At 53.8% G+C, this 15,302-nt stretch overlaps 1 protein-coding gene across 5 annotated transcripts in view; it reads right to left on the minus strand.

Moving 5' to 3' along the window:
• Nucleotides 1-5,321: 5,321 nt before the first annotated feature.
• TMEM44 (transmembrane protein 44) overlaps nt 5,322-15,302 on the minus strand; it is a 36,316-nt gene continuing 26,335 nt past the window's right edge. For 2 of the 5 annotated variants that reach the window (XM_072618908.1, XM_072618903.1), the window contains 3 exons: nt 12,600-12,776; nt 10,233-10,265; nt 5,322-7,702 (listed from right to left, as the gene is read on the minus strand). In XM_072618908.1, the coding sequence (XP_072475009.1) occupies nt 7,589-7,702; nt 10,233-10,265; nt 12,600-12,776 (324 nt within the window). In that variant the 3' untranslated portion in view covers nt 5,322-7,588. The remainder of the gene's footprint in view (nt 7,703-10,232; nt 10,266-12,599; nt 12,777-15,302) is intronic. The other 3 variants (XM_072618906.1, XM_072618904.1, XM_072618907.1) reach the window with 3 other exon arrangements.

Genomic DNA, 15,302 nt, shown 5'->3' on the forward strand with positions numbered 1-15,302 from the left:
GCAAGTGCACAGCCACTTTGGGGTCTGATCCTCCTGCCACTCTAGGCCAGCTTGCTTCCCTTTGGGCATCTGGGTGGCCCTCCACTCCTTAGGGCTTGTCTTATTGGTGCCAGGCTTAATACTGGCACCCAACTATACCCTCCTGCAGCTCAGAAATTGTGAGCTCCAGCAATCCACCAGCATCAGTCTCCCAGAGAGCAGAGATTCCAGGCAAGTCCAACAGGCATGGCTGCTTACCACATTAAATTAAGATTAAATTGAGTTAAATTCCCTCCTTCTCCCACATGCCATCCAATATCTTAAATGCAGCTCCCCAAACATTGGTCCCCCTAAGGTGCTAGGCCATCCAGGGAGGGTGATGGGATTTCCATAGAAGGGCAGTCTATTTAGACATTGCTTTGGGGGTTCCATTCACTTGCAGGCCTGAGGGCCCACACCAGGACTCAAGGTCCCCATCCTTACAGGGTCAGAGATAGTAGAAGGCACCTTTATTTGTCCCTGGTTTCTCCCATCCTAACCTCCCCGCCCCCCAACCATTTCACAGAGGAAAGGCCCAAGGTCTAGAGAGTGGAAGGCTATCCAAGGTGATATGACTGATAGGTGCCACATCTAGGACTCAGATGGGTTGAATCCCAGGTCCAAATGATCATCCCGTCCCAAGAAAAGCTCTTCTCCTCTGCCCCTGTCCCCTCTGATGGGACTGTCTGGGTTTGCCTCAGCATCTTTGTGCTGGCACTGGGTGGCTCTTACTAGATGCTTCTGATCTGGTGTCTCCTCAGGGACAATGGTGGCTCTGTGAGACAGGCTCCACTGTGGTGGTCCCAGACTGTGCCAGGCCCATTGTGGATAACGAAGTAACTGTGTTGACAGGCATGTCGGCAGCTCTGCCTTCACGGCTCTTTCCTGAGCAGGACAAGACCCTGGACATTTCTGTGGACTCAGAAAAGCCAACAGCAGGTTCCTTGGGAGGCTATTTCTTTTCTCAGAAGCATCTGAATTGTATCTCCGGAAAGGGTCATTGTACTCGGGGACCCTATCTTATCAGCTGAGGAGGCTGAGGGGCTCAGGCCACACAAAGGAAAATGGTCTTTGACAGATTGGTTTGACCTGGGTGGAGGCAAACACAGGATCTCAAGCCTCACTCCACCGGGCTCCTGCGGACTGACCAGCCTATTGTCTGAGTTTTCAAGTATTCAGCCAAGCCTTGGGTCCTGTCAGAGGTCAGAGGACATGAGAATGTGGGAAAGGCCTGGCTCTCGGCTGGCAGCCCACGCTGATCCCTAGCTGGGGATGAAGGGTGAAGGACCCTAAACTCTCTGTCATTAGTCTGTCAACCTAGCCAGTGACTGATATCACCAGGAGCTGAGGCCCCCTGGGAGCTGAGGTCCTCTGGGATGCCATCTGGAGCCCAGCCCAGGCCTTCCAGGCACAGGCAGCTGGCTGTCCCCCATCCTCTGATAAGGCATGAGTGTCGTGTTACCTTCCCCAGGAGAAAGTCTGGAGAAGTAGGACTCTAGCGTGACGTCAGCAGGAAGGGCTGACGCAGGAAGGGGTTCAAGGGGGGACAAGTGGCCCCAAACCCTGTTGTACCTGGAGCTGCCAAGGGAGGGAGGGGCAGGGGTCCTGTGCTCCCTGTGCTCTGCCTCTCGGCCCCAGAGAACGGGGAAGGCAAGCCCTTACCACCATCTTCAACTCATACGGTCATCTGTCTGGTATGCTGGTAGGGGTGAGCCAGGGGAGGGAGTGTCCGGTCAGAACAGAAAGAAAAGATCAATGAGGTCACCCTCCGGCCCCCGCGGCCCCATTGTCCTGGAGTGTACATTTCCAGGTGCTTTGGCTCCATCTGTCATGGGTGACTCAGCCTTGGGCCTCCTAATGCTTCCTCTGGGAAATCTTTTCCATGGTCTCTAGGAGGGGAGGAGGGAGTGCCAGCCCACAGGTCTCTGAGGGGAGAATTGGGAAGTAGTGCCAGCTGATCTAGCCAGTTGACAAATCAGATCAGGTGGTCACAGAGGTCCCACCCACCCATCTCTCTATGGTGTGAATGTGTGGGCAAAGGTGGTGGACACAGGCAGGCTGAGCTGCCAACCAATCACAAGGCTTTTGGCAGCTGGCCAATTGGCTATCCTCACACAACTCACTGTCCTTTCTCCCAGGCAGGGGGGGCTTCCCTAGAAACCTGCTCCTTCAGGCAGGTGAACTAGTACAGCAAGTAAACAAAATGGTGCCAAGTCTCTGCCCTTTCACAGACTCAGGGCTTTAGTCCCCTGGCTCCCAACAGGAGGTATCAATCGTCTTTAGAATGGGGAATCCAGCTCCCCTCTTCCCTTTCTTTTCCTTAAGCCAACTCCAGGGCACTGCTGTGGGGTCGGGACCAGGGGAGGTTTTCCCTGGGTTAGCTGCATCACCTTGTCACATTTAACAGTCTGAAAACACAAAGTAAACAGGGAGCTCGGAAAACTGAAAGCACCGAAGGTCCCAAGTTGGATATTGGGTCAAATGGAAACCGGGATGATCCTCCCACATTGAGGACAATCTGAAGTCTCTGGCTACACAAGGCACCAGGGCACTCATCTCACAGTCAGTACTAACTTCAGAGGGCCTCCTCAGCCTGCTGGGACTGGCAGGATGCACTGCCCAACCCTCCTGCCTTCCTGGAACCATGTAGCTGGAAGTGTTGGTCTGTTCAGCCTAAGCATCCACCGAGTTCCAGCCCTGGAACACAAGGAGGAACAGTAGTGCCTTCCCACCCAGGCCACAACAGGCCAGCTCCCTGGGGGTGTTGTACCCACAGCCAAGTGCCTTCCTCCTTGGTGGAGGGAGGGGCTGTAGCAGGGATTTCCTTGATGGCCGCTGAGGTGTCTCCAACTCTGAAGTGACTCAGCCTCAGTTTCCTTATCTGTGAAATGGCAATGATACCAGCACCTCCCTCCCAGGGTTGTTGTGGGCATCACATTAGATAACATATTAGCAAAGATGAGACACTCTCACGACCATCACTGTTCTTCTCTGGCGAGGTTGGCATGAGTCTCTGTTCCCGTTCCTTGTTCCCCCATGTTGCATTTTTGTTTTTTTGGAGGCCTGGGTCTGAGGGGTGATCCAGAATCCGAAGTGGGTAGGGACACTCTGAGCTGGCTGTGGAGCCATGCCTGGAGGCTGAAGTGCATTCCTTATTCTGCTGGGTGTGTAATGAACTACTCAGAAGTCGGGGCTCTAGATGGACGGGGGGCCCAGCAGGGATCCCATCCAAACCATCAGAATTCCTACTTTGCCCAAAGCTTTCCCTCTGATTTCAAGCAGAGCCACTGAGTCTGGGCAGCCCCCACACTCTCCTCCCTGCAGCCCCTCCCATCAGGACAGAGCCTGGGGGCACCCACAGGCAGGGAGGAGCCACAGATGAAGATGCAGTAAAGGAGACAGAGGAGGAGGACCAGGAAGGAGCTGGGGGAGGTGCCCCAAAACCTAGAGCCAAGAAATTACGCAGAGGAGGGTGATCACAGCATCCATGGCTACAGAGAGACCATGGAAGATGAGGCTGGGGAAAAACCCATTGGATTTGGTGACTAAGAGGTCACCTTGGAGAGCAGCTTTTGTGGCATGATGGGGTCAGAAGCCAGCCTGGAAGCGGCTAAGATGTGCCTTTCCCAGAAACTGGCCACAAAGGGCAGAGGAGACATAAGATGACAGAGGGAAAGAAGGCTCAGGATGGGGGAGATTCACTTGGCATGTTTGTGGGCAGGAGGGAAGGAGCAAGCATCATAGCCAGCATTTCTAGGGCATGGGACTGACATTATCTCCTTTGCCCCTTAAAGTGAACTCGATGTTATTATTAGCCCCACTTAACCATCAGGAAATAGGCTGAGAGTGATGAGTGACTGGCTCACGGTCACCTAGCTAGCTAGTCACTGTTTGAAGTGGGATTCAAACTCAGGTCTTCATGTTTCCAACTGTCTATCCCTGGGGCCCTGAGAGGTGGGAGAGAGGGGTCCATGGGACTTGACTTAAGGTCATTGGCCTCTTGGGGTGCCCTGATTGTACACCTTGTGTGTGACAGGGATGGGGCTGGGGTCTTCCTTACTTTTTATCTCAGTAGCAAAAAATCCTTCAGAAGAGCAGGCCTAGCCAGTGGCCCAGGCCTTGCCCTTGTCCGTGGTGCTGAGCCCTCGGAGGTGGTTGAACTGGAAGTGGTAAGGCCTGGAGTACAAGGGCTCCTTTACAAGTCAGCATCACTGGCAGACTAATAACATTTACACAGATTTGCAAAGCACTTTACAAATGTTTTATCACTTGGTCTTTACGGTAACCCTGGGAGGGAGGTGCTGCTGTCATCATCCCCACTCCAAAGATTAAGAAATGGAGGCCCAGAGCTAGGTTGATAGGAATTCAGGTCTTCTTGACTCCAGGCCCAGTGCACTATCCACTGCCCCTAGCGCTGGGCTGGGCACACAGTAGGTGCTTAAGAGATGCACACACTTGGGCCCCCCAGGAAGTTGCCCCCACACAAACTCCAGTGATTGGGGTCTCCCCCAACCTCAGGGTTAGTGTAAAGAGTGGAGGGAAATTGGGGCTGGTGAGGTCATTTTTAAGCTAGATAAATGTGAATTAGAACACAGCCTCCCACCTTCCCATCCCCTCCCTCTCTCCAATGCCAAATCTACCCCTGGAACTCTAAAGTGAGCAAAATGCATTGTGGCCATCTCTACCCAAGGCACTGGGTTATCATGGAGCTGGACAAGACCTCAGAGGTCACCAGAGGAGGAATGGAGACCCAGGGAGGGTAAGTACTTCCTAAGGTCAGTCAGTCAGTCAACACACGTGTACTAAGTGCCTACTATGTGCTAAGCCTTGTTAAATACTGGAAATTCAAACTGTCTCTGCCTTAAGGAGTGTGCGTTCTAATGAGAGAACATGTGGATAGCTGCAGACTAGACCCAAGTCATCTGAAAGGGAAAGGGACAGACTTGTCACTGTGTGCTGATTACCAAAGGCAACTTGAAAAGACCTTCTTGTGGAGAGGCAAGTTTTGGGAGCTGGAGGCTTCGTAGCAAGCAATTGGGAGGGAAGGAGGAGGGGGCTGGTGGGGTCACCCAGGGCCACAGGCAGGAATCCACAGGACCCTTGCTTGGTGACTGCTGCATAGCCATGTGGCTTCTGAGAGGTCAGTGCCATCTCCAGAGGTTTTGGATTGCCCTGCCCCCAGCTTGCCCACACCAAGTGAGGATATTCACTCATTCCTAAACCATACACACCTACTACTGTACTGATAATCACATGCAGTGTGATTATGGAAATTTAGAATGGGCCATAAAGACAAAGTAATGTTGTGTGAAAAGTGTCTTTATTCACAATACAAAAGCATTTTTGCTCTCACTGAACATCCCGAACCAAAATGATCAGCTGCTGCCTTTTGGGTGAGTCATGTGAATGAGGCACGTCAGTGTTTTTGATGACCTCTCAGTCTCACCCTGCTGAGACACAGCAGTTCAGTGATTTGGGGGTCCTCAGCTTCAAAGGCTGCCAGAGCCCATAAAGAGCAGGCCCAAAGCCCCAGATGGAAGCCCCTCCCCACTGGCTGAGCAACACAGCTCAATCCTATTCACCAACCATGCATAGGTAGGTCTTTGTGGAAGTTCAGTGAGCACCTCTCAGCGTCCCTCAGTGTTATTCTTTCAAACTCCTTGGAAGGCATTGCATTGTTATTTTAAAAAAGGAATTTTCTAAATGAATTCAACGTCCCTTGAAACCCTCTGGAATATTTTAAAATAGGTTAGAAAATTAGTATGGGGAACTCACTCCTGAAGGAGCAAGCCCTTCTGTCCATGGGGCCAAGTCCTTCTCTGTGACTGATAGCTTCTCTTCAAGAGGCCTGACAGGTGACCCTTGCCCAGGGCCCAGCCAGGAGGCCCAATTCCCCCTGCCAAGCTGGCTGCCTCTATGTCCGGATGAACATTTTTACAGGCAACAGATCATTTGGGGTATCCCAGGGAAGAGGGAGCACCATAGACAGTGTCCAAGGGAACCCGGGAAGGTGAGGATTGAGGAAAACCAGGAGATTTGGCCGTTAAGGCCAGCTGAATAAAAGTAGGACATTCAGGAGAGGGGGGGGTTTGGGGGAAAATGATGTCACGATATCTCCCATCCTTGTCAACTCACTCTTTCCCACCAAAGCATGTGGGGAGCAGGAAGTGAGGGGAGGTCTTACTGTCCCAGAGTGGAGAGCACATCTGCCATGGGTGGGATTAGGGCATAACCACCCTGAGGTGCCAACCTGGGGAATATTGTACTAGAGACAAGCCCAGTAGGAGGGCCTTGGGGTGGATGGTCACATGGTCCCTTTTGCAAACCCCTGGCCTGCAGGCTGCCAGGTCCAGGACCTGACCCCCTTCCTTCCCTCATCCTCAGCTTGGCAGGATTCGAACCCATCTCTCAGATGAAGGACAGGCTGCCCTTGTGCACTTAAGCAGCAGTAACGAGGTAGTCCCCTTTATGGCTGTTTATCATTCATTCGGCCCCTCAGTTTCAGCTCAGTGTGGATGGACCGCATCGAAACCCAAACAACTGTGAGATTTGCCAATATTCAGTTAGACTCCAAGAGGAAGCCAGGAAGGCCCAGCCTGTTGTGCTTAATTAACCCTTGGGGCACCAATCGTGGCCCCTTAACACCCCTACCCTGCATTTCAAACATGCTTACAATTATATCAGGTAAAAACCAGGACAGTGCCCCCTGCTGCCCGGGCTGAGGAAGGCCTGCTGTCCAGGCACAGAGAGGGCTGACCTGGTCACCTCCGAAACCTCCAGCTGTGTATGGCCTCCCTCCAGCGAAGTTTCAGAGGGCAGCCTCAGGCCCTCGCTAGACCTGGTCAGTGATGATGAAATGACCCTGTCTAGACATGCAGGGCCTTCTCTGTTTCCCCCCATGAGAATATAGTCCCCCTCCTCGAAGGTGGAAGGAGCCTCTTTTCGACTTCATTTCCCCAGCCCCCCAGCCCCTGGTCTGCGCCTAATGGCCGGCATGTAATACATGCTGCTTAATGAATGGATGGACAGATGGATGGAGGGATGGGAGGGGAAAGAGGAGAGAGGCTGAGGATCCAGTGAGACGATGCTGGCAGCAGAGGACAGAGAGGCCCAAGGCTTTGCTGACATTGTGTACCAGGACTGAAGGTACTCGCACTTGAAACTGTCCCAGGTTATAACATAGGTAACATAACTAAATATAGTTGCTTTGAATGAAGGAAGCAAATATGAAAAACCAAAACCTGAGTAGGGGTCTGACTTCTTGAGGACACCAGTCTCTGTGGTCACCTTCTCTGCAAAGAGAAGACAGTTCCTCTCAGTCACTCCAGGGCCCATGTTTGATTCAGATCTGTGTCCTGCTCCCCAGATGCGGCATGTTCAGCTCTTCTGAATGGGGCGCATAGCCAAGGTAGGCTCCATCAGGGAGTCTTTGCCTCAGCCATCCTCCTGACAGTCTCAGGGCATAGTGAAGTGTGATGAAGGCTGTCCCCAGCCAGTGGGCTGAGCTCCCCCAGAGGGCCTGACGCAGTACTTACTGGGGCTTCTCAGCACTTGGGCCAGCCCCAAGGCTTCACTGCTCATCAACTGTTGAGTGGGCTTGTCGGCCTGGACCCTCCTGGTCTGGAGCCCTGGGCATGTCCCCACCACCTTTGTTCCATGGCAGATTCACCCCTTCAGAGTCCCACTGCAGACAGAAGACACACAGTCCTGAGGCATCTGCTCCTTCCCCTCTCATACTTTCCTGCAGGCACCACCATGGCGCCTGTATAAAGCCCACCCCAAAGCCAGGGTGGAGGGGGCAGACCCAGGGCTGCTCAGACACAAAGCACATGCAAGCTGCCATCAGGTCTCTGGCTGAGCTGCCCAAAGTCCCCAACAAGTCATCCAACTCATGAATCTGGGGCTAGAAGGGATCTGAAAAATCACCCAACACCCCCACTTTACAGAGAAGGAAACTGAGGCCCCAGGGGCAGAATGCCTGGCCCACAGTAATACAGGTACAGCGCGATCCCTGGGCCCCAGGCCCCAGAGTCAGTGTAGACGACCTTCATTCTGCTTGCTACTTATGCACCAAACAAAGGATGAGTTTGACTGGCAGGGGTTGGGCCCCGCCTGCAGTTACTGATACAGGGAACTCCCTCCACAAATGCAAGTCAGCACCTCTTCTGCAGTACAATACTAGAAATCCTCCCACAAGGTTCAGTGACTTGTCCAGGGCCACACAGTTGGTGTCAGAAGCAGGACTCAAACTCAGGCCTTCTTGGCTCCAAGGTCTGCTTTCTGTCCACTCAGTGTCCAATGAATCTGAAAGGTGTAGGATACTGCCCATCTTCCTCCATACTCCTCTTCCTTCAAACCTTCCACTTCCAGTCAGATTCAACCCCTGGCTCTTCCCCTGACCACACAATTTTCTCCCACCTCCATGCATTTACACAGGGCAGTGGCCCCTGCCTGGAGAGCCTTCCCTTCTGCATCTTGGCCTGATGATGCCACCCCCTCTTGGAGTACCTGCCTTTCTCTCCAGCACCTGCCCTGTCCCGCCATGCTTCCTTCCATGTACCCTGGCCAGCTGAGGTCCAGCTGTCTCTCCCTTAGGCTGTGAGCTCCCCCAGGACAAGAACTGAGAAATCTGAAAGACTACATTGGAAGTCTAGGAAATGTCTGTCCAAATTACTCCATCCATCCATCTATCCATCCAACCATGCATGGGCATAACTGTGCAACGTGCCTGTGACCCCAGAAATGGACCCAGAAGTGCATAAGGCATCTCACAGGTAAGTGTCTGCCCCATACCAGGCTGCCTCTGCAGCCCCTAACCCAGGACACAAAAGACCAGTGGGCAGCCTCTGGTCAGCCTGACTGGAGAGGGGATGGATGCAAGCCAGCTACTGGTCTGTGACCCCGGAAGCTCCTTCTTGGGCACTATCTGGGCACTGGTCAGGCCTCACAGAAGGAGGCAGGCACGAGGACCCCAGGAGGAGGCAGGGCTGAGGGGCCCGATGAGGGAGCCGTCCCAGAAGGGGGGGGCACCTGCCAGTCGAGTGTACCCGCAGAAGGCTCGATGGGCATTGGTTGCCCGTTTGTAGAGTGGCTGGATCTTCCTTCCATGGTAGTTAGATCAAGAGCTACCGTGCCTTAGCAGAGAGACACTGAGCCTGAAGATAAGAGGCCCTGGGTTTGAACCCCACCTCTGAGAGCTCTCACCTGTGTGACTCGAGCACCTTAAGCCCTAGCTCACCTCACCTAGAGAGCAAGATTAAGAGTAAGGCCTGGGGCTGAGTCAGGAATCTCAGACACTTATCAGCTGTATGATCCTGGACAAGCCACTTAACCACTACCTGCCTCAGTTTCCTCATCTGTAACCTCTCAGGGTTATTGTGATAACCATGTGGTAGATGTGTGTCAATGCTTAGCAGATGTTAGTTATCATATTATCATGATCACCTTGTGATGGTGTGGGGGGCTTACAGGAGGCAGTGCATGAAAGTCACGTCTACTCTAAGGCACTCTACCCAAGACAGTTATTCATTGTGAAATGGTGCCTGGATTCCTATCCGCGTCTGGGATGCTGGGATGTTGGGATCCTCAGGAGGGAAAAGGCCAAAGGCACCAGCCCTGGAGAAGAGACTGGGCTGGACCCACAAGCTATCTTCAAGAATGTCATGAGAGAGGGGGTTGGAGCTGAGTGTCGGGGCAGGGCACTGGACCCGATTTCAGGAAGACCTGGGTTTCAATCTTACCTCGGACACTTCCTAGCTGTGTGACCCTGGGTGAGCAACTTCACTTAGCTCTCAGGGGACTCAAATCAAAGACCATGAGGCTAGAGAAGCAGGGGACAGAGATCAGTGGAGGGAATTTCCTTATGGTCCTCACACCAATGAAGTCGAGGTCAGGACCAAACTACTCCCAGAGGGCCCCAAGGGGAGCCAAAGCTTCCCAGATTTTCCTTGAGGGGCCCCCACTACAGGGAGCAGCCCACAGGCAGTGGTAGTATTGATGGACTGCTGTCTGCTGGTGGGCTCTCCCTTTGGCCAGCTCTCCAAGGGTCAGCACCTTCTCTTGGCAAGGTCCCAGGGAGAGCAAACCTCTCCAAGAGAATGCCTCCCAGCCCCCAGCTCCTGCCCACCAGGGTCTAAGAAAATGCAGGCCCCAGATCTGCTGGAAGGCAGCCCCCACCCCCGCCCTGGGGAGAGGGAGGGGCAGAGTCTCCATACCTGCTCTGAGTTCAAGGCCTCCCAATACCTCTGCTGCGGAAGGAAGAGAGAGACGAGAAAAGTCGGACCAGTTTAACCATCACTGGGCAGAGAGGGAGGGGGAGAGGGAAGGCCCAAGGCTGGTGGAAGTGGGTGCAAGTGAGAGCTGTGACCACTGGCCTGTGATCAGAGGAGGAGCCATAAAGTCATTAGCACCCTGGTTACTGACTATGGGATTGAGTCAGTCTGATTTGAGTCTCCAAAATTAGAAAATAGAGATGGCCAAAAAATAAAAAAAAGACTGAAAAAGTCCATGAAAGAAGGAGTGACTTCCCGGCCCCCCACAAAGGAGCTGCTAGGCCAAGTTGGAGGAGTGCCCAACGCCAGCAAAGATAAAGAAGAGCCCCAAACTTGGGGCCCAGACCTTCCCTCTCCACCCCCAGAAGGCATCTGAGAAAGGGCTCATCTGGAGACTCCCAGCTTTGGCACGGGAGCTGATGAGGAGCAGATGAACATTTAAGTACCTACTGTGTGCCAGAGCCTGCCCTGGGTTTCACACACAGAGGCAAATGGTAAAACCAGGACCTAATTGAGGTCCTTGGGGCTGGAGTTCAGGAACCCTGGCCCTGGGCTGCACCAAAAACCATGGGGATGGGATTGTGGACTCCCTCACCTCTGAGCCCTCTCCAAAGGCTAGGAAACCAGGACCAAAGGTAAGGCGAAAACAATTGAACTACCCCCAGCAAGCAAGGGATCCAGTCATGGGGATCTGGCCCAGGCAAGCACGGGGGCCACCTGCAGCCTTGAGGTCCTAGGGCCTCGAATCACCCATTGGGGAAGGCTGGGCCCAATGACAGGGAAGCCGAGCCCCCGAACTCTTCCCCAGTGGTGTGGGAAGGCCTCCCACTAATGAATGAGCCCCCAGAGCATGCTGGGCCCAGCAGCCCTGCACCATGAGATCTCTGCATCTTGCAGATGAGGACATGCGCCCAGAGAGGTTGGGTCATTTGTCTAAAGTCATGATAAGATGAGGACTGAATGAGAACATTCAGCTTTAGAACATCAGCCCTTTCCAGGAGGGATCGTTTCATTTTTTTGTCCTTGTATTTCCAGCTCCTATCTCAATGTCTGGTACACAGAAGGTGCTTAATCAGTGCTTATTGGTTGACTTTCCCTCAATTTATCACCCCTCCCCCAATCTCCTGAGTATCACCAGCCTTCTGTGGACATGTTTCAGAGTGGCCCCTCCCTCGACCATCTTTGGAAGCCCTTTCCTCATCCACAAAATGAAGTCTGCGAGGTAGCCTTGAAAGTCCCTCCCAGCCAAGGATGCTGAACTCTCGGGCTAAGCATGACTCTTGGACCTGACTTTGTCCATGGTCCTGACAGAACTCGATTGTGACTTGGAAACCCATAGACCCTATCTGTCGCATCATCCAAGCCTGTGGTGGGGGACTGGCCCCCACCCCCTCCCCTGAGGGGGCAATTGCCCCCAGCCTCAGCTGCATAGACGGGGTCAACCACGCCAGAGACTTCTGGAAAAGTGCTGCCTCAGACCCCAGAGGAAAAGGAGGAGCCCCACCCCTTGACAGTGACAGTGGCCAATTTTGGCCCCCAGCCCAGCTGCTGTTTTCACCATGGTCAGCAGAAAGTCAGCCCTGACCCCTAACACAGGGGATCATGAGGACAGGAGACTTCTGACTCCCATCTAAGGGGGGTGGGGCTGGATTTCTGCTGAGCCTGCCACAATCCCAGGGGGCCTGCTCCCAGGGATGAGCAGCTTCAGGCTTGATGCTAGCTGATTTAGCTAAACTCACTGGCCCCAGCAGGAACCAAGCGCCAGGCTCTGCCCTGCCAGCACAAGGCTCACAGGACTGACCAGTCCAGCACTGGCTGGACAGTAGGGTGAGGCTTCCCCTGGGGACCGAGGCCAGCGGGCATGCTTGACCCATCTCAGCCTTCTGGAAGGGCCCCGGGGAGCAGTGGCGACCCAGCAAAAGAGGGCCTGAGGTCAGGCCTGGGGCCACCTGGTCACCCTAGGACCTCTTGGGCTCTTTTCTGTGGTGCTCCCCTTCCGGAATGCCAAGGAGTGGCACCAGTCCTCCACACTCTCCCTCCCCACTACTCACTTGTGCATACATCCCATGAAACAGGCTACCCAAAGCAGTCACTGTCCTCAGGGGTCCCCATGCCTCCAGCACCAAGATGTGCATGGCACCCTTTTGGCTCCTGTTCTCACTGGCAGGGCCTGACCTTGAGATGGAGCTGGTCTTCTCCCCTGGGAGGACCTAAGGGTCTAAGAAGCTCTGAGGGAGCTGGGAGTCACCAATGACCAAGGGCAGGAGCCAAAGAACATCCCCCCCAACCCCAGGTTGGGCACTGGCCTACCTCCAGCTCAGAGCTGATGGAAGACGCCTCCGAGGAGCTGGTGGAAGACACCTTGGCATGGATCACCTGGATGGGGGGGTAGGCAGGGGGCTCCAGTAACGAGGGAGGGGCTTGGAGAAACGAGTCCCTGGTGCCTATCTGGCTGTCCCCTGGTAACCTCGTGGTGCTGCAGCCTACCTGGACAAAGCATGGACATGGGAAGTGTGGAGAGGACTGGAAAGGCAGAGTGGGCCAGCTCTCCCCAGTGTCTCATGAGGGATCTGAGGGAGAACAGTCATGGTGGGGACTCAAAGAATGAGCTGGAATGGCCTCAACCTCCTCATTCTACAAAGGGGGAAACTGAGGCCTAGAATCCAAAAACTGATAATTAGCAGGGCCAGGATTTGAACTCAGGTTCTGTGTATCCCCCAGCCCTCTTCACTATGCTGTATTCCCTCTCCCTCCCCTTTCTCCTCCCTCTTCCTCCTCCTCCTCCTCTCCCCCTCCCCTCCTCTCCCCCATCCTCCTCCTTCCCTCCCACCCCACTTTGTCCCCAGGTAGCTCATGTGACAAGGCAGCTGAGGGCAGCAGGAAGGAGCCCATGCCAAGCCAGCTCTCACAGGAGCACGAGGCACCTGAAAGATGAGCCCAGCCGCCCCAGGGCACAATGCTGACTGGGAAACCTAAGCCGAGTGAGAGAGGGAGAGAGGTAGGGAGGCCAGGCGCCAGTGATTCCCAGGCTTTACGGGCTTGGCTACCAGCCCTCCTCCCTGCAGCCACTCTCCTGATCCTTTGGAGCCACCTTCAAGGTCACCCAGGCTGCTGCACACCCCACAGGGGTCTTCCAGACTGGGCCAGAACCCAGGCTAGGCATGAGGAGACCTCCTCCCCACCAGCACATCTCTGGGCTCAGCCCCTTTTTGTCAGGATATTTTCCCCATGGGCCTATTTCCTTCTCTGGAAAGGGAGAGGAGTTGACTTCAGTGGACTCTGAAGGCACCTTTCATTCGTAAAATCTGCCTCAGACATTGAAAAGCTGCATCTCCAGGAGCAAACCACTCCCCCTCTGGGTGTCCTCAGTTCCCATCCCTGTAAAATGAGGCCTGTCTCTGCCATGATGATCCAGAAATCTTACCTGAGACACTCTGTGACCATAAGCACTGGAGGCCTCAGTTTCCCCATTTGTAAGCTGAGGGCTTGGAGCCTATGACCTTCGAGGGCCCTTCTGACTCTGCTTCTGATACTCAACGCTGTCTCGGGCACCTCCACAGGTGGGGAGCCTCCCCCTGGGGGTTTTGGCAAGCCCACCCCACCTCCATGCACATCTGGGCCTTGATTAGCATTCTCTGCATGGATTCCCTATCGTGAGCAGATCTGCCCCCAGGTGGGGACTCCCATATGAATGACTGGTACCAACAGACTGAACCACACAACCTGAACTTTGGGTTAGCCCCCTCATTTTTCAGGCGAAGAAAGTGAGGCCTGGAGAGGTTAGGGGACTGCTCAAGGTGGATAAGCATTTATTAATCCCCTACTGTGTGCCAGGCACTGGGCTGGGTGCCAAAGATACAAAAGTCAAAGCCCTGTTCCTGCTCTCGAGAAGCTTACCTTCTAATGAGGAAGGAAGGTGGAAAGAAAAGCAGCATTTATTACAAAGCACTAAGTGCTTTACAGATGTTATCTCACTTGATTCTCTGGGAGATAGGTGCTTTTATTATTAGGGGCAACTAGGTGGTGCGGTGGATAGAGCACCAGTGCGGGAGTCAGGAGGACCTGAGTTCAAATCTCACCTCAGACGCTTGACACTCACTAGCTGTGTGACCTTGGGCCAGTCACTTAACCCCAATTGCCTCATCCTGGATCATCTCCAGTCATCCTGATGAGTATCTGGTCACTGGATTCAGACGGCTCTGGAGGAGAAGTGAGGCTGGTGACCTGCACAGCCCTCCCTCACTCAAAACAAAGTCAAGTGCCAGTCATGTTGTTATTTCTCTGATGGCATGGTCTTGTTCAGCAATGAAGGATGGAAACACACACTATTATTATCCTCCTTTAACAGCTGAGGAAACTGAAGCAGACAGGAGTTAAGTGACTTGCCCAGGGTCATGCAGCTACTAAGCGTCTGAAGCTAGATTTGAACTCAGGTCTTTGTGACTCCAGGTCCAGCACACTCTCCACTGGGCCACCATCTGCCTCCATGCCAACTGAGATCAATGTTCTCACGGACTGTGACACTACACTACCCTCCCCCTCATCTCAAAAAAGAAAGGACAATTCTTTTCCTATAACATCTTGGGTGTTCAGAGTATTTAATGTCCCTGTATGTTGTGGTCTGCTCAGTCTTGCCCTCAGATCGGGAAGAAGCCTCAGGTGAGACCAGCCTTTAGGTGACTGGCTGCCCTAGGCCTGGCACCTTGGACAGTCCCTGAGGGATGAACAAGGACACATCCATTGCCAGGGATGGATCTTGCTTCAGGGTCCCTGGGGCTGAGCCCTTCCAAAACCAACATCCATCATAGGAAAATTCTCAGATGGGGAAACAAGGTCAGTAGGTTTAGGCATCAGAGCCAGAACCAGCAGGTGCCAGATCAGGCTCTGCCCCAGGTGCCACATGGCAGGGACACTTCTTCATGCCCACCCTCTTGCACATGATTAACACGTGACTGACCTGGGGAGGCTCTGGCTGCCAAGATCACCTCCTGGGGTCAACTCCTCTCCCAGGAC

This window comes from Notamacropus eugenii, chromosome 6 (assembly GCF_028372415.1).
Source record: "Notamacropus eugenii isolate mMacEug1 chromosome 6, mMacEug1.pri_v2, whole genome shotgun sequence".
Taxonomy (NCBI): domain Eukaryota; kingdom Metazoa; phylum Chordata; class Mammalia; order Diprotodontia; family Macropodidae; genus Notamacropus; species Notamacropus eugenii.